At 44.1% G+C, this 18,044-nt stretch overlaps 1 protein-coding gene and 1 pseudogene across 1 annotated transcript; both read right to left on the bottom strand.

The window, feature by feature from the left end:
* Positions 1-421: 421 nt before the first annotated feature.
* NOXRED1 (NADP dependent oxidoreductase domain containing 1) lies at positions 422-15,867 on the bottom strand. Its single transcript, XM_023752478.1, has 6 exons — positions 15,713-15,867; positions 13,038-13,231; positions 7,802-7,982; positions 7,066-7,217; positions 5,725-5,947; positions 422-750 (listed from the first exon to the last, which is right to left on the bottom strand). The coding sequence occupies exons 1-6, from the start codon at positions 15,865-15,867 to the stop codon at positions 576-578; spliced, it is 1,080 nt and encodes a 359-aa protein (XP_023608246.1). The 3' UTR covers positions 422-575.
* LOC102419477 lies at positions 13,464-14,116 on the bottom strand (annotated as a pseudogene).
* Positions 15,868-18,044: the final 2,177 nt, after the last annotated feature.

The following is an 18,044-nucleotide window of genomic DNA, read 5'->3' on the forward strand; positions in this document are numbered from 1 at the left end:
TATAGAAATAAGATCTCTATTTTACAAAAGTACTTTTAGCCACTTAATAAAAACGCCAGCTATTTAAAAAAATATTTGTATGGTTAAAAATGCTTTAAATGGGAACAGCTTTTTAAATAAGATAGTACCAAGACACATATAGCTGAAATAAGCATGAAATGAGTCACAGTTAAGTTGTTTACCACACATTTTATTTCTCTATCTAAAATGGTAGGAAAGTGAAGCTGTATCATTTGTCAGTTATATACCACTACAGGAAAAGAAGCAAATGATGACATTATACCTTCTTAAATTCAGCTTTTAGAAGAGAGATAATTTGTATTAACAAGGCTCTCATGGGGAAGAAGCTTACTTAAGTGTGTTGGGTTATGTAGTTTCACAGATACACACATATACCAATGTAAAGGACCTCTCATTTTAATCTACATTATAAAGAGCCATCAGTACCATTTTCTAATTCCTGATTGCCTAACTTTTGCAAACAGTCCCATGAGTCCCCACTGTCAGTTGTGATGATCTGAGTATGACCATTGTAGTGAGAGAAAGAATCCTGAGTCCTGAGGTATCTTCTCTTATTAGAACAGAGTGTTTCTGGAGACCATTGGCTGTTGTTCTTTGGTAAAGGAGAGACCAAATTCATTACAGTAGAAATGGATAATGTGGTCCTGGAGACTAGTACAGGTTAAGAGCTTCCTAGTAAAGGGAGTTTCCCTGAGTTGCACAGCAGCCAGATCAAACCAGGGTAGAGGCCTGGGTGGGAAAAACAAAAAACAAAACAACTGTTACCTTTAGGTCTGCTCAAAATAAATGATTTAGCTGTACACATTTCCTTTAAAGAATGTTTTCTGCCCTGACCAATGGGGGCTCCATTGGTTGGAGCACCACCCTGTGTGAGAAGCAACCAATGGATGTTTCTCTTTCTCCCCCCCCCCCTCTTTAATTTAAACAACAAAAAAAATGTGTTCCTCCACTTGGAAATAAGGTTCTTCATTTTGCTATATCAAACTAATTCAAATTCATAATTAAATAAAAAATTCAGCTAACACTACCCAATATGTAGATTTAATTGTACTTACATACATTTCTCTAAGTGTATCTTGGGAGGAATTCGTAATTAGAGAATGATTATGATAGTGACATTGACATCCTTTTCAGTGTATTTCCCTTGAATTTAGAAAGAGACTACATAAAAGGATCATGAACATTAGGAATGAAAAATATCTCATTTCAAATATCCTCTTTAAAAAAAAAGGCATCCTCTTCAACTCTTTAGGGAAAGAGTAGAAGTTAGCATGCCCATTAATATCCTGCAGTTTACCAAATGATAAAAATCACATTTCAAATTGGTAGGAAAAGGATTGGCTACTCTATAGTGTTAAGACAACTGGCTTTCAAAAATGAATAAAAACCCTAAATTTATTAAAGATTTAAATATTTAAAAAATAAAATCCTAGAAGAAGATTTAGAACATTTTGGGATAAAGAAGGTCTTTATAAGTATGACTTGAAACCATAAAGAAGTAACTTGAAAATTTTGACTGTAAAAACTAGAAGCTTCTCTACAGCAAAAGATACCAAAAAGAATACAAAAAATATTTCTAACTAGTGGCCCCCCGGTGCATGAATTTGTGCACGGGTGGGGTCCCTCAGGGTGGCCTGCAGGGATAAAGCTGAAACCCAGGGTCCAATGCCGCCTGCAGCTCCTACCTGCTGCTCCCACTCATCCTGGCCTCACTGTGCCTGCCACAGGCTTGTGCCCAATCAGTCCCAATCAGAAGAGGCTCGCGCTGCCACAGCAGCGTTCGCCAGCCATGAGCCCTGTGTCTGGCACCCTCCCAAGGGGAGTAGCCTGCAGGATTGGGCTGAAACCAGCTCTCCTACATCCCCTGAAGGGTCCTGAATTGTGAGAGGGCGCAGGCCAGGCTGAGGGACCCCACCGGTGCACCATCAGGCCAGGGAGGGACCATGGAAGGGCTCCAGGGTGTGTCCAGCCCATCTGGCTCAGTCCCAATCAGCCAGATGCCAGCAGCAAGCTAACCTACTGGTCAGAGGATCTGCCCCCTGGTGGTCAGTGCACGTAATAGTGACTGGTCGACTGTCTGCCTCCTCGTGGTCAGTGTACATCATAGCAAGCAGTTGAGCAGCCTTAGCATATCATTAGCATATTACACTTAGATTGGTAGTTCAGTTGTTCTGCCGTTCAGTCTATTTGCATATTACCCTTTTATTATATAGGATACTTAAAACATATTCCTACTGAAAACCCCTGTAAAACAATAAATAAAAAGTAAACAATCCAAATAAAAAATAGTCCAAGAACATAAAATGATGAGAGAGAACACAAGAGCAGTGAGTTTGGAAGCTGGAAAGAATATGGACAATAACATGAGCCAAGGCACAGTCCATTTACATCATAGAACCCACAAAAGACTCAGGTTTCAGAGAAAGGATGAATTCAAAAATTAGAGGTACCCTGGGCCTCTCTCTCAACAGTAACTCTAATGACTGAAAGACAATGGAGCAATGCCTTCAAACTTCTGAGGGAAAATTATTTCTAAGCTAGAATTCTATGCCTGGCTATGTTCCCAATAAAAATATTAGGTTGGAATAAAAACATTTTCAGACATAGTCTCTAACAATTACTCCCAAGGCATCCTTTCCTAAGGAAGCCCCTGGAGGAGGACCTGATCCCCAATGAAGGAGTAAGCCATGCCAGAGGAAGAGAGATCCAGAACAAGATCCACAATAAGAGAGCCGTGGAGGGAATCCTAGGAAAATGGGGGAGGGAAATCCCGAAACTGGAAGTGTAAGACAGGCGATTGGTGATTGATTAGAATACAAAAGAGGGAAGAATCAAGGATTACTTTCAGAGGTCTGGCTTGAACAACTGGTGAAGAAGCTTCTAACTAGATAAGAAATCCAGGAAAAGCAGGTCTGCTTTGGACACACCAAGTCTGAGTGGAGACAGAGTGTGAACTACCTGGGCATGAAACAGACTAGAGATATAGGCTCGGTGGTGTCCCTGTAAAGTTGGCAACCTAAGTTCCCAAAGTGGAAAAAGATCACCCAGGAACCAAGTGTAGAAAGAAAAGGAAGGCTTATGACAGAGCCCTGAAAACTCCCAGATTTAAGGATGGGGCAGAAGAGAAGCTGGCCAAGGAGGGGCCGGAAAGACAGAAAGAAAATGAGGAGAACGGGAGGGTATCAGGAAAGCCAAAAGAGGAGATTGCACCAAAAAGAATGGCATTTCAATAGTCAAGGAAGAAGAGGATTGAAACGTGTCCAGTGAATTTAGTGACAAGAAGCAATTGTAATAAGAGCAGCATTTTTTCCCCATTAGATTATCAAAGGTTAAACAGATTGATCTTAAAGTTATGAAGCCATAGGTAATGGCACTCTCTTACACTATCGGTGGAAATAAAAATAAGCACCATGTTTTCGATAAGCAATTTACAAATGCCCACAAACAAAACACAGGGTGTCCCTCCAAGATGTATATACACTTTACAGCTGATAGTTCAATTAATGTTTCTTTCTTTTAACCCATTGGAATTAATAATTATTCAAAGTGTGTATACATTTTTTGGGACACACACTATATATATAAATATATATATATATATATATATATATATAATCTAATAAAAGAGAAACATGGTAATTAGTGTACGACCGCTACCCTTCCCATTGGCTAATTAATGATATATGCAAATTAATCACCAGCCAAGATGGCGGTTAACCGCCAACAAAGATGGCGGTTAATTTGCATATGTAGGCACAATGCAGGGAGGCGAATGGGAAAGCACGGAAGAAGCCCCCTGCCACTGACAGTGATCGGAAACCCAGGGGGGAGCTAAGAGCCAGGGGGCAGGGCAAAGGCAGCCCTGGGGGCCGCCTTTGCCCTGCCCCCCAGCCATGATCGGAGAATCGGGCGCCTTTGCCACACTGGCCAGTGATAGCGGGAAGTAGGGGTGGAGCCAGCGATGGGAGCTGGGCAGGGGCGGAGCCCGCAATTGCGGGGTGGCTGCAGCTGGGGGAATCCCCTGCCCGGGCCTAACGCCTCGGCCAGAGGCATTAGGCCTGGGCAGGGGCGGTGCCAGCGATCATGGGGAGCAGGGGCAGAGTCGCTGATGGTGGGAGCTTGGGGTCCCCTGCCCAGGCCTAATGCCTTGGCCACAGGTGTTAGGCCTGGGAAGGGGTGGAGCAGGAGGTCCCTTGGAGAGGTGTGGGTCCCCTGCCCAGGCCTAATGCCTGGGTGAGAGGCATTAGGGCGGAGCCGTCAATCGCAGGGAGCAGGGGCCAAGTTGGCGATGGTGGGGTGCTGGGGGTCCCTTGCCTAGGCCTAATGCCTTGGCCAGAGGTGTTAGGCCTGAGCATGGGCAGAGCCAGCGATCGTGAGCAGGGGCGGCATGGGCGATCGTAGGGAGCTGGGGGTCCCCTGCCCACCCTGATCCAGGACACCCTTCAGGGCAAACCAGCTGGCTCCCACCCGTGCACCAGGCTTCTATCCTATATAATAAAAGGGTAATGTGCACATGCAATTTTTTTTCCAAATATATTTTATTGATTTTTTACAGAGAGGAAGGGAGAGGAATAGAGAGTTAGAAACATCGATGAGAGTGAAACTTCAATCAGCTGCCTCCTGCACACCCCCTACTGGGGATGTGTACGCAACCAGAGTACATGCCCTTGACAAGAATCGAACCTGGGACCCTTCAGTCCGCAGGCCGACGCTCTATCCACTGAGCCAAACCGGTTAGGGCTATCCTATTTCCTCTTGATGGTGTTGTAGTCCTCCCTGCCCCAAATTTTATATCAAGGGCTACATTGAACATTCTTGTACTTGTTTTGCATACTTGTATCAGTATTTCTGTTGGATGAATAGTTAGAATAATATTTCTGGGTTTGAGATTATATATATATATATATACACACTAGAAGCCGGGTGCACAAAAATTTGTGCACTCGGGGGTCCCTCAGCCCAGCCTGTGCCCTCTCGCAGTCTGGGACCCCTCGGGGGATGTCCACCTGCTGGCTTAGGCCTGCTCCCCGGGGGATTGTGCCTAAGCTGGCAGTGATACATCCCTTGGGGGATGTCCACTTGCCAGCGGGCCGAAGCTGCAGTTGAACATCCATAGAGCTGCTGAGGAGGCAGGAGAGGCTCCCACCATCGCCGCTCAAGAGTCCCAGGTTCGATTCCGGTCAAGGGCATGTACCTTGGTTGCAGGTACATCCCCGGTGGGGGGTGTGCAGGAGGCAGCTGATTGATGTTTCTCTCTCATCGATGTTTCTAGCTCTCTATCCCTCTCCCTTCCTCTCTGTAAAAAATCAATAAAATATATTTTTTAAAAAAAGAGGAAATAGGATAAATAAATTTAAATGTATTAATGGATGCCTATGCAGTTGCTCATACATGAAACAAATATGATTGTATCCATGACATAGTAAGTGAAAATGCAGTATATATAGTTCCCATGTTTCTAAAATGTGTATATTGATATAGATGTCCACACTTAAATATAATGAAAAGAAATCTAAAATCCATTAGATGTAAAGTCTATGAAATGGTACTTGGGAAGCAAAGGAAGGCTTTCCTTCTTCTAGCTGGATTTTTTACAAGAATGTATTCTTTAAGTTTTCAAAGATAACATAAAAGGGGAAGAACAAAGTGCCTGCTAAGACAACAGTGTGGGAGGAATTAGAACAGCCAGCCACCATTCCTTACCTTCTCTGAGACAGGGCCTTGGCATAGACTTGGCTGACAAAGTCTTGTAATTGGAGTTTTGGGCACGATGCTTTATGTTCCCCACAGTCATCGGTGTGCACAGAGAGGAACAGCTCATTCATAAGCTGCAGTGTTACTGTGTGGGGCAGGTCCTTTGCTGTGCAGGTGTTCAAGGCTGCATAGAACACTCCTTCCAACCACTTGATATTGAGGATTATCCCGCCTACAAATCAACGACAAAGGAAAGACCAGTTAGCGCCACCAAAAACGTTTGCAGGGACCCTAGGACCAACCCAGACAGTGAATAACCACCTTTTTTCAAAGACAAGTTGGTCATATGAACCTCAAGATAAGCAAACACTCCCTCTCCCTGGCCAAGAGCCCTGCTTGTGACCTTGATAACACATCCTGTTGACCCTACCACGGTAGGACAAGTATGACTAATGTAGACATTTTTTAAAATATATGTTCTTATTGATTTTAGAGAGGAAGGGAGAGGGAGAGAAACATCAATGATGAGAATCATTGATTGGCTGCCTTCTGCAGGCCCCACACTGGGGATGGAACCTGCAACTTTGGCATGTGCCTTAACCAGGAATCGAACCATGACCTCCTAGCTCATAGGTCAATGCTTAACCACTAAGCCACCTCAGCTGGGCTAATGTGGACATTTCTAATGGCAAAAGCATCTCTAGGAATTTCTACATCAGACCTTACCAATTAAGAAGGAGCTAGGGAAAAAATTAGAGCAGGGAAAAACCCCTTAATCCCAGCCCAGCCAGTGTGGCCCAGTTGGTTGGAGCGTCATCCCATGTTCAAAGGGTTGCAGGTTCGAGTCCCAGTCAGGGCACATACCTGGGTTGTGGTTCCAAACCAGGGTGGGGTGCGCGTGGGAGCAACCAGTCTATGTTGTCTCTGTTATCTCTTTCTCTCTCTCCTCTCAAATCAATACGCACATCCTCAGGTGAGGATAAAAGAAAAGCACAAAAAACCCATTTAGTCCCAGACAGTACATCCTCCTGTTTAAATAGACTCTCCCCTCAGGTTGTTTCCAGTTCATTCTTAAAGGATCCAAATATTCAGACTTCTCAGCTTTCCCTAATTAGGACCGTTTTTGTTTTGTTTTTTGCCACCAAAGTTGTTCCTGTATAAAACCTCAATAGCTGAGAATGCATCTAGCTGTACAGTACTCCCCCACACTCACATACACACACACACTCACACACACACACACACACACACACACACACACACACACACACGCTGGAATCTAATAAGATAGTAACAGGCCAAGAGGAAAGTAATTTTTAAAAGAGTGCCAAAACTAGAGTGAGCCATTACCAGCAGGGTTGTAGGGGCAGGTAGCCTGAAGAATCTCAGGATCTTGGAGAGCAGCTGTGATTTCCCTGTTGGACTGCCAGATATTATCAAAACCTTCAACACATTGATAGTGAGGCCGCAAGATACTGGTGTGCTCCAGCAGCCTTTTCAACCTGAAAGTAAAGCCACAAAGTCAGGGAGTGCAGGCCAGGACTAGAATAAACCACATGATCCACTGAGTTAACAGCCAACCCCAACAACAGATATCCCCACCTCCACTCCCCAGCCCCCCACAGCACAGGTGCGGGTCAGCGCTGAGGACACTACCTAGTTGGATTGTTTAGCCATCTGCCTACCAAACACTCACTGAATGTTATCACTTGCCTGGCACTGGCCTAGACACTAGGGGTAGAAAAGTAACACCCGACATGCTCTCAAACACTCTTCATCCTGTGGACTGGTGGTTTCCCCTCTCACTGATGCACAAGGGGAACATGAGTCAGCTGCAAGCAGTGGGAGGCAATGCTCTATTGCAGTTCCAACCTTTTGCACATCAAAGAAAATGACCCACCCCCAGGGCGGTTTGCAGAGACACAATTAGAAAGGCTGGCTGGGCCTTGCCGGTGAAGCGGTTTCCACCTTACTCCTGGGAATGACCACCTCCCACAGGTAGGAGCTGGGTGGAGGTGGGAGCAGAAGCCAGGGCAGAGGACAACAGAGCAGGTCTGCCAGTTCTGGGCTCCCCCTAGCAAGGTACCTGGGTATTGGGATGGCAGCTACAAAGCTGTACACAATGCAGTCTTTTTTAAAGCTGGTGTTTATTTCTGCGCAGATATTAGCCAGCTGAGATGGCAGGCAGCAGAGGAATATCACGTTGGCCCAGCCCCCCAGATAGGCGTTATGGTAAAAGCACCGGATCCCCAGGTTCTGCAACTCCTCTGGGAGGGATAGAAGAAGACAGAAAAATCACAGTACAGAGGAGAGTTGGGCCTGAACATCAACTGTAGGGGGAGGAAGACAATTATTTTATCTCAACTCTTGTCACATAAATCAGAAGAGATGCGCTCATGCCATCTAGGAGCCATGCAGCAATGCCCTGCCCCCTGCTAGCAGCGCTGGCAGCCACAGCGGCAGCATTTGAGATCATGAGACAATTTCTCAAATGCTTACCTCAAATGCTGGAGGTTTTAAGATGCCTTCTGCTCCAATTTACTGAAGGTTTATTATGTGTCAGATAATACACAAAGTACTTTATATGTATTATCGAAGGAAGTTCTCATAAGGACCTTATAAGGCAGAAACTAGTATTTTTTAATACTTCTTATTGATTTTAGAGAAGCATCGATGTGCAAGAGAAACATCGATTAGCTGTCTCTCACATGTACCCTGACCAGGGATTGAGCCCACAACCCGGGCATGTGCCCTGACCGGGAATTGAACTGTGACTTTTCAGTGGACAGGACCATGCTCAGCCAACAGCCACACCAGCCAGGGTTAAATCAGAGACTAGTATTATTCATATATTATAGATGAGGAAACTGAGTCTTCAAGAAGTTATATAACTGGGCTAAAATTACACAGCTAACTGGCTTGAGTTGGTAGGAAAGACTAAGAGAATGGAAGAGTCTAGGGCAGAAGCTGGGAAGATTTTGGGGAAATAAGCTTACAGTTTCTATAAAGGATACACAATTTAATGTTAAGATATTTATAAATGTAGAGAGAAATGTGATAAATCATGTAGTTGTATAAAAACACCCCTTGGTATTTGATCATTTGGTTGTCCTTATATGTATTTTCAAAAGTAAAAACATAAAGTCACACATGGTCCTATGTTTTAAATGGTATTGAAAAGAGAGTATGAGAGCCCTAGCTGGTTTGGCTGAGTAGATAAGAGTGTCGGCCTGTGAACTGAAGGGTCCCAGGTTCGATTCCAGCCAAGGCCACATGCCTGGGTTGTGGGTTCAATTCCCAGTGGGGGGTGTGCAGGAGGCAGCCAATCAATGATTCTCTCTCATCATTGATGTTTCTATCTCTCTCTCCCTCTCCCTTCCTCTCTGAAATCAATAAAAATATATTTTTAAAAAAGAAAAGAGAGCATTAGACACTGGAGAGGTCACTCCTTATCTCAACAGCAAGAATACATGATAAATCTGATGCTGAGATCATTGGGGTACTCAGGTGCTTCCAGGTAGTAAGTTTAGAAAACAGTCACCTCCCTTCTTCTATGTTCTCAAAAGTACATAGAGGCTGATGCTGAGCATGTTGAATTCTTGCTTTCTTACTCAATAGACAGTGATATTCTAAAACTGTAACTTTATCCTATGTAATAAAAGGCTAATATGAAATCAACTGAATGGCGGAACGACCGGTCACTATGACGAGAACTGACCACCAGGAGGCAGACACTCAATGTAAGAGCTGCCCCCTGATGGTCAGTGCGCTGCCACAGGGGGAACGCTGCTTAGCCAGAAGCTGGGCTCACAGCTGGTGAGCGCAGCAGCAGTGGCAGGAGCCTCTCCTGCCTCCGCAGCAGCACTAAGGATGTCTGACTGACAGACATCCCCTGAGGGCTCCCAGACTGCAAGAGGGCACAGGCCAGGTTGAGGGACCCCCCTCTGAGTGCGCAAATTTTGTGCACCAGGCCTCTAGTTTTTTTTTTTAATTTTTATTTCTTTATTGATTTCAGAGAGGAAGGGAAAGGGAGAGAGAGATAGAAACATCAATGATGAGAGAGAATCACTGATCGGCTGCCTCCTGCACACCCCCTACTGGGGATCAAGCCCGCAACCCAGGCATGTGCCCTTGGCCAGAACTGAACCTGGGACCCTTCAGTCCTCAGGCTGATGCTCTATCCACTGAGCCAAGCCAGCCAGGGCAGGCCTCTAGTTATTAACAAACATATCGCTTCCCAAAAAATATATGTAGTTTGTTGAAATACCATACATACTAGTCCTATCGATGAGATTTTTCAAAATTTGCCTTGAGTGATAAAATGTTAAGATCTCCTTAATTAGAAAGAACATTTACAAATAAGAAAAAAACAGGAATGCCAACAGAAAAACTGGACCAAAAGAACTCAAAAAGACAAAAATAGCAATGAACATATAAAAATATCCAACTATTCTAGTGGTCAGTAAAAGACATATTAAAATAAGAAAAATTTTAAAGGCATAGTAAAATAGTGATAAAAAAAATAAAAGAGGCTCAGGCCCTGGCCAGGTAGCTCAGTTGGTTAGAGCGTCAACTCCATACACCAAGATTATGGATTCAATCCCCAGTCAGGACACATACAAGAATCAACCAATAAATGCATAAGTAAGTGGAATAACAAGAGGCCCAGAATTGGAAAAAAAAATGTAGTGAAATGGGTGTTCTTACACAACACTGGTGAAAGTTTATATCTGAACAACCTTTTTTGGAAGTCAGTTTGAAAAACATGTATTAGAAGTTACTTTAAAAATTAAATATTCCTACCATATGACCCACCATTTCACTCCCAAGTATGTACCAAAGAAAAATTAAAACATTTGTCCACACTAGTATTTGTACACAAATATTCATAGCAGTTTTATTTGTAATAGCCCCAAACTGGAAACAACTTGAATGTCCATGAACAAAAGACTAGATGAAGTGGAATATTAACACAATGAAATACTACTCAGAAATAAAAAGAATATCAATACATGAAACAAACTATATCTTAAAGTAATTATGCAAAGTGAAAGAAATCAGACCAAGCAACAGTACAAACTATATGATTCCATTTGTGTAATGTTTTAGAATATGCAAATAATTGATGATGACAGAAATCAGATCAGTGGTTTCCTAGGTAGGGGACTGCAGAGAGGTAGAGAGATAGGAATTACAAGGAAACTTTAGGGGATGATGGTTAAGTTCATTCTGTGTTGATGGTTTCAAATACACACCTGTGCAAAGTATCAAATTGTGCACTTTAAAATGTGTAGTTTATGGTGATGTAAGAAATGTTCAGTTTACTATATGCAAATTATCCTATATAATAAAAGCCTAATATGCTAAGTGCCCAGCCATTCATTCAACCAGTCGCTATGACACACACTGACCACCAAGGGGCAGACTCTCTGACCGGTAGGTTAGCTTGCTGCTGGGGTCTGGCTGATCAGGACTGGGTGAGACAGGCCGAACATGCCCTGAAGCCCTCCCACGGTCCCTCTCCGGCCCCGATCGTGCACTGGTGGGGTTCCTCGGCCTGGCCTGCACCCTCTCGCAATCCGGGACCCCTTGGGGGATGTTGGAGAGCTGGTTTTGGCCCAATCCCTGCAGGCTTGGCTTCTAGTATTTTAATAAAGCTGTACCTCTTCTTTGACCTAGTAATTTTATTTTTAAAAACATGTGCAAGGAAATCCAATAAGCCACAGTTACATAAATTATCATACAACCATACTTTGTAATACCATACAACCTTAAAATCATGATTTTGAAGAATGTTAACTAAAATAAGAATATGCTTATATTAAGTAAAAAAGCAGAAAAAAATAACTTTATACAGTCTCAATTCCTGATCTAATCTAATCTAATCAGAGAAGAAAACAGGAAATAATATCCCTGGTAAGGGGATTATAGGTAGTTATTATTTATTTTCCTGTAGAGTAACTTTCAAAATTTTATAAAATATGCATATAATATTTTACATTTATAGAAATTATTCAAGCATAATTTACATACAGTGCAACATGCAGGTCTAAAGTATACAGTTTGGCCCTGGCCAGTTTGCCTCCATGGTTATAGTGTCAGCTCACAAACCAAAGTGTCTCAGGTTCGATTCCTGGTAAGGGCACTTGCCTTGGTTGCAGGTTCCCCAGTCCTGGTAGGGGTGTGTGTGGGAAGCAACCAATCGATGTCTCTCTCTCTCTCTCTCTCTCTCTCTCTCTCTCTCTCTCTCTCCCTCCCTCTCCTTCCACACTCTCTAGAACTCAGCAGGGATAATATCCACAGGTAAGGAGAAAGAGAGAGAGAAGAGAGAGAGAAAGAGAGAGAGAGAGAGAGAAAATACAGTTTGATCACTTTTGTCATATGCATACACCCATGTAACTCACTCCTCTTTCAAGATCTACAAAAGGATGGGGAACATCCAGCCCACTGCCCATATAAGGCCCACAAAATCATTTGGTCTGGCCCTGCCAAGGCATTAGGGGTGAGTTAATTAAATGTTTGACCAAATAGAACAGGCTTATTTTTAAGTTGATAATTTTGTATGGCCCGAGAATGGTATTATAAATATCCAAATGGCCCTTGGCAGAAGAAAGGTTCCCCACCCTGAACTAGAACATTTCCATCTCCTCAGAAAGTCCCCTCAGGCGTCTTCTCAGTCAGTCTCCCCAGAAGCAACCATTCCGATTTCTATCACCAGAGTGGATGGAATCAATAGAGAATACTTTTAAAAATTCAGGAAATGTTATTTATAAAAATACAAGGCCAAATGTTTGGAACTGGTTAACACACACTAGACTCTAACTGGTCCAGTTAGATTTGAACTCTTATTTGTATTAAGTTTTTATTGATTTCAGAGAGGTGGGAGAGGGAGAGAAGGATAGAAACATCAAAGATGAGAAACATTGATTGTCTGCCTCCTACAGGCCCCCTACTGGGGATCAAGTCTACAACCCGGGCATGTGCCTGGACAGGGAATCAAATCCTGACCTCCTGGTTCATAGGTTGATGCTTAACCACTGAGCACACTGGCCGGGCTCAACTCTATTGGGAAAGCTCTGCATCAAAGATCCAGAAAGATATCTCATCACCAAGGGCACAAGGAAGAGAGATGGTTATAAAACATTTTAGTGGAGAAGAAAGTTGTTTTAAGGAACAAGTTAAAAACAATCTTTCTAGCTCTTCTCAGACTAGAAAGCTGAGAACTCAGCATGCTGCACATGAGGATTCCCCTTTCATCAACAGCCTGGTCAACACCTCTAGGGCACACCCAAGCCCCCTTTCTACCGTATACTACTCCTCACCCAGGGCCTCCGGCCTCCGAGTGGAGATCCACAGCCTCTCAGGAGGGATGGGGACAAGATGAAGCAGTACGTGAGCCAGTTGCTTCCCAAGGTGGCCGCCTCCAATGATGCCCACCTTTAACTCATCTTTAGGAATGGTGGCATGCGATCCAACGGAGCGATATCTGGAAGTTTGCCACTCATGTATTGATTTTCTGGAAAATGAACACACAGACACATGCATAAATCCACGCTCACCCTGGCGCTCTTCTTGCCTGTCACCCTCTGATATTCCCTGCTCTGACTTCCTCAGATGGCAGCCTGGGGCACCTTAAGGAGGCGAGAGAAGCACTTGTGCTGCATCACTAGGGAATGAAATGTGCTCTCTGAGTGAATTTTCCAGAAAGTAAAGCATACCCCTTCAAAGGACCAACACTGGTTTAAAACTTTTTTTTTCCTCCTGCTGCAGGTTTATTTGTACAAACAGCACAGGAGGACACCAGCGGCACACAGACAGCAGCCCAGGGGGCCCACCAGTCCTTCCATCCTCACGTCGGCAGACAGAGGCCTCTACTGTGGAGCCTTCGTGGGGGGCTGGGCACCTTTGGGAGCAGGAGCCTGAGCCCCTTTGGGAGCAGGAGCCTGAGCCCCTTTGGGAGCCTGAGCTGCAGCCGCACCCGCAGCCTGGGGCTTGGTTTCCGCCTTGGCCTTGGCCTTGGCCTTTGGCCGGCAGAGCCTGAGCCCCTTGGCAATGCGGGCACAAGCACGTTTCCCAAGCTTGGGGTGAGCGATGTAGGCAAGTTGACTGAGTTTGCGGCTGCAGCCCTTTGGGATATTGGGCCTGGGCTCCTTGGGCTTGACCAGGGCCTTGATGGCCTCAGCGTGTGCGCTCATGGCCTTGGTGTTGTTGGCCTGCATCTTCTTCAGGCCCTTCTTGTTGTGCTTCTTGGCAAAGCACATGTTCCTTAGGAACTTGGGGTCTACCCCCTTAAGAGATTCGTATCTTTGTGACCGGGTTTCTGGATGCCGTTTCTGTGCCATTTTCGTGACTGGTTGTGCGTGATGTGGTTCTTGGACTTGGCCATCTCTGCACAGAAGCCCGCGGCCGTTTTAAAACATTTTTAAGTGAACATTTTCTTGGTGAAATGTGTGCTAGGAAGAGTGGATTTTCATGTCTATTGTTCCTGTTTTCATGGGAATGCCTCTGGTTTTACCCCACTGAATAAGATGCCAGGTTTTGAGCTGGTGATGCATATTTATAATCACATTAAAGTATTTATCATTGTTGCTTTATTGAGTGCTTTAAACACGAGGTCTGAATGTTAAACCATTTTTTGACTCAGGACCATCGTTGTGAGCAGCCACTGTTGTACATCATCCGGGAACATGGGCCTGTTCCTGTTTTCTGTGCAGACAGCAGTCAATTTCCATTGCCACCAGGGCGAGCGCACCCGTTTCTGGCCACACACCTATTTTTTCTAGTTTGCTGTTTCAGTTCTGCACAGATCCAGGAAACCAGGTAACTTAGTTTTTTTCAAACCTATGATTTATAGAAGAAAATGGTTTATCATGAGGGAAAACAGACCTGAGAAGAGTGAGGGTCAAGGACTGGAGCCCTCTCTGTCCAGAGGCTCACTTCACTTACTGTTGGTTCTGGGTGTATTTCCTTGGCCCAAGATAAACAGTCTGACCTCAGGAATCAGCAGGCATTGTTTTATGTTGTTACATGACAGCCTTATATTTGTTCTGTATTTAGTTTTTGAAAAATTAAAGCTCAAAAAAATAAAAGAATAAAAATCAAAGTTCTGGAGTTTCCATATAAGCATCACAAGCCACATTCTATTTAAGGCTTCTCTCTTGGCTGACAGGAGAGCATTTTCTCTCAGTGCCTGACCCTTCCAAATATAAAATCCTTCCCGGAAGTTTCACATATCAGTTTCTCACCACTCATCTTGAATTAAACAATAGGTTTATGCTTCTTATCAGTCAACAAATCAGCAAACTCCTTGAGCAGCCTGCCTCCTTGGGTATATGCTGTATCTATAACAAGTTCATTTCAGGTCTAGTTCCATCAACAAGGAGTTAATCTAATTTCAATGCAAGTAGACTGGGGAGCGGGTGCTTTCAAATACTCCAAGAGTAACCCTAGAGTTACAGAACCCGAGAGCTTAGACCTAGGTACCTGGCTCTCACATGACTTCTATTTAAGTGTCTGAAGCCACATTGTACAAAGATAGCAGAAGCCAGGACTGGTCTGAGAGCTTCTCTGTAAATCAGTGTTTCTGGTTTCAAGCAAATCATCTGGTCATAGGGACCCTGAAGTCTAAGATGGCTTTCCTATCAGGGAGCATTCCACTATTAGCCCCTTAAAAAGGAACTCATGCCATCTTCATGGGATGACAAGTCATTGGTCATCTCCATGAGTGAATGAATGAATGGAGGGATGAATGAATTTATTATTTAATCAATCCACCCACTGAAAGGAAATCACCACTGATCCATGCTTTATGACAGAACCACAGCCAAGGGACCTCAGTATGCATTTCTCTGGTGTTTTCAGACCAGGAATAATAGACTGTGGGTTGGAAAAGGTAGGAAGACACCAAAGTTATTCTCCAATATAAAAAGTTAAAGCCATTTGGAGTCTTTGCAGTGAGATTCTTCTCCATCTGTCTGACCCTGGAGACCTTGCTTACCTCAAATTATGGAGTAGCTTGCAGAAGAAGGTTGCGTGGGCACAGGCCTCGATCATCCGCCCCTGATAACGACCCTGCAAATACAGCCAGCAGCGGTCTTCCTCTTCAATCCCATATTCAAACTGCATGGACGTAAGGTCCTTTAGCATGTCCATCTCTAAGCCAACGGATCAATTTGGCTCCCTATCCTGGAAGAAGAAGGAGTCTATGAAGGAGGGTGTGTGTGTGCCCAAGTCCTAAGTTCTCATGGTGGTGGGCTTCAGCCCATCTCCTCCAAGCCCTGAACTCACAGCTCTCATCCACTTCTCTGTTTCAGCGTGAGAAGTCCTAAGCACTGACTGCCCGTTAATCGAGAATACCTGGATTTGTGAAAAACCTGAACAAAAATCCAGAGCGATGTTCCTCCATAGGCACTTCTCTCAGCAGATGCATTAACATTAGCAATGGGGCTCACAGGTGCCTTTGGGGTAAGACTTTCTCCCTCCCATTCCCTCCTGTTTTAGAAATAGGACTGAGCACTTAAACCATATTTCATAGAAAGTCTTCCCATTTCACTAAACCTTGTTCCCCCACAGAATAGAAAAGAGCCCAAACGAAATACCATGCTCTCTGGTCTAGTTCAGGGACATCTAGATTTTAGAAAAGGAAGCCAAAGAAGTGTAAGCCCATTTACATAGACCTCTCACCAACCCAACTGAGGAGGATATGGCTCTGCTCCTCATTACTTCTGGTCCTCAGGGTAAGAACTACATTTCCAAGAAAAATTGCCATTATGACTCCTTAGTTACCAAATTACTTGCCTTGGAGTCTTAAAGGGGCCAGCCTCACCTAGAGGTTTTCCTCATCTGCAACACGAGGACATGAATTCCTTTCACTACTTCTAGAAGTTCTACACCAGGGCTACAGATCCTGCTTTTCCCAACAGAGGGTTCTAGAAGTCCTTCGTTCTGGACTTCTAGATTTTTTTGTAGACTAGGCTACCATACAGGTCTTAGCACTACTCAGAGTTATTTTTCAAATCCTTTTTATTTTCAAGAAATGAATGAATAAGGTAAGTTCTGGGAATGTAATGTACACCATGGTGACTATAGTTAATAATACTGTATTGTATACTTGAAGTTTGCTAAGAGTAGATCTTAGTGTGTTCACCACATAAAAGGTAACTATGAGATGATGGGTATGTTAATTAACTTGATATTGTAGTAATCATTTCACAATATCAAATTATGTTGTATACCTTAAATATATGTAACTTTTGACAATTATACCTCAATAGAGCTGGGAAAAATCAATGATATTCCAAACTCTATTATATAACAATAGTGATATTGAGACCAGAATTTAAAACTACTCATCTCTAATCTGCATTTAAAGTAAAAAATTATTATTGAGGTGATATTCACGTAACCTGGACATTTAAAAGTGAACAATTTCAGTACATTCACAATATTGTGCACCCTCTACCCCTCTCTAGTCCCCAAACATTTTCATCTCCCGCACAAAGGAAACCCTGTACCTATCAGGGAGTTACTCCCTACTCGACCCTCTCATCGGCCCCTGCCACTCACCAATCTGCTTTTTGTCTATGGATTGACCTTTTCTGGATATTTCCCATGAATGGAATCACAATAGGGGACCTCCTGTATCTGGCTTCTCTAATCCCTTTTATAGGAGGGCTGTTATATTACTCTCCCGATCTCTTTAAAAGCAAAATCTCCAGCACTTTGAAGTAAAGAGTGTGGAAGTTCTCATCAAGTCCAAGAAACACTTCCTTAGACCACAACAGTGGGTAAGTCATCCTTACTTTGCGAGTGATTTTTCCTGCTCCAAAGGAAAGAGAACTCCAGACGTCCAGCTCATGACCACCGCCGCACAGGTTAACTTGTACCAGCCCGGTGCCAGGGCCCTCTTTCCCCTCATCTCAAAAATGGGAAGCCAGGGGTTGTGGCTTTGTAACACGTCAAGGGGGCCAGGTGACCTACATTTTCCAGACTTTCCATCTCCGTACATTTCCCGTTAGATGTGCCACAGGAGAGATTTCTGGGCAAGGTCCGGAAGGTGGAAGTGAAGTAGTGGTCAGTTTGTGATGCCTGTAAGGGAGGGGCAGGCATTTTGGTGTCTGCTGGGGACCCTCTTGGTGATGGGGCAGCAGTTGGGCCTGCAACTGCTACCTTCCCCTTGATCCCCCTGCAGCTTTTCACGCCCGGGCCAGGGCTGTTTTCAGCTCAGTGACAAAGGCCATCAGTGAGCTTTTGCAGGACCCCCACTTCATCAAAAGTGAGAACTGACTCGGGTTCCAGTCCAGCCCAGTGGGCTCCAGCTTGTCCTTGCT

Source organism: Myotis lucifugus, unplaced genomic scaffold (assembly GCF_000147115.1).
Source record: "Myotis lucifugus unplaced genomic scaffold, Myoluc2.0 scaffold_34, whole genome shotgun sequence".
NCBI classification, from domain to species: domain Eukaryota; kingdom Metazoa; phylum Chordata; class Mammalia; order Chiroptera; family Vespertilionidae; genus Myotis; species Myotis lucifugus.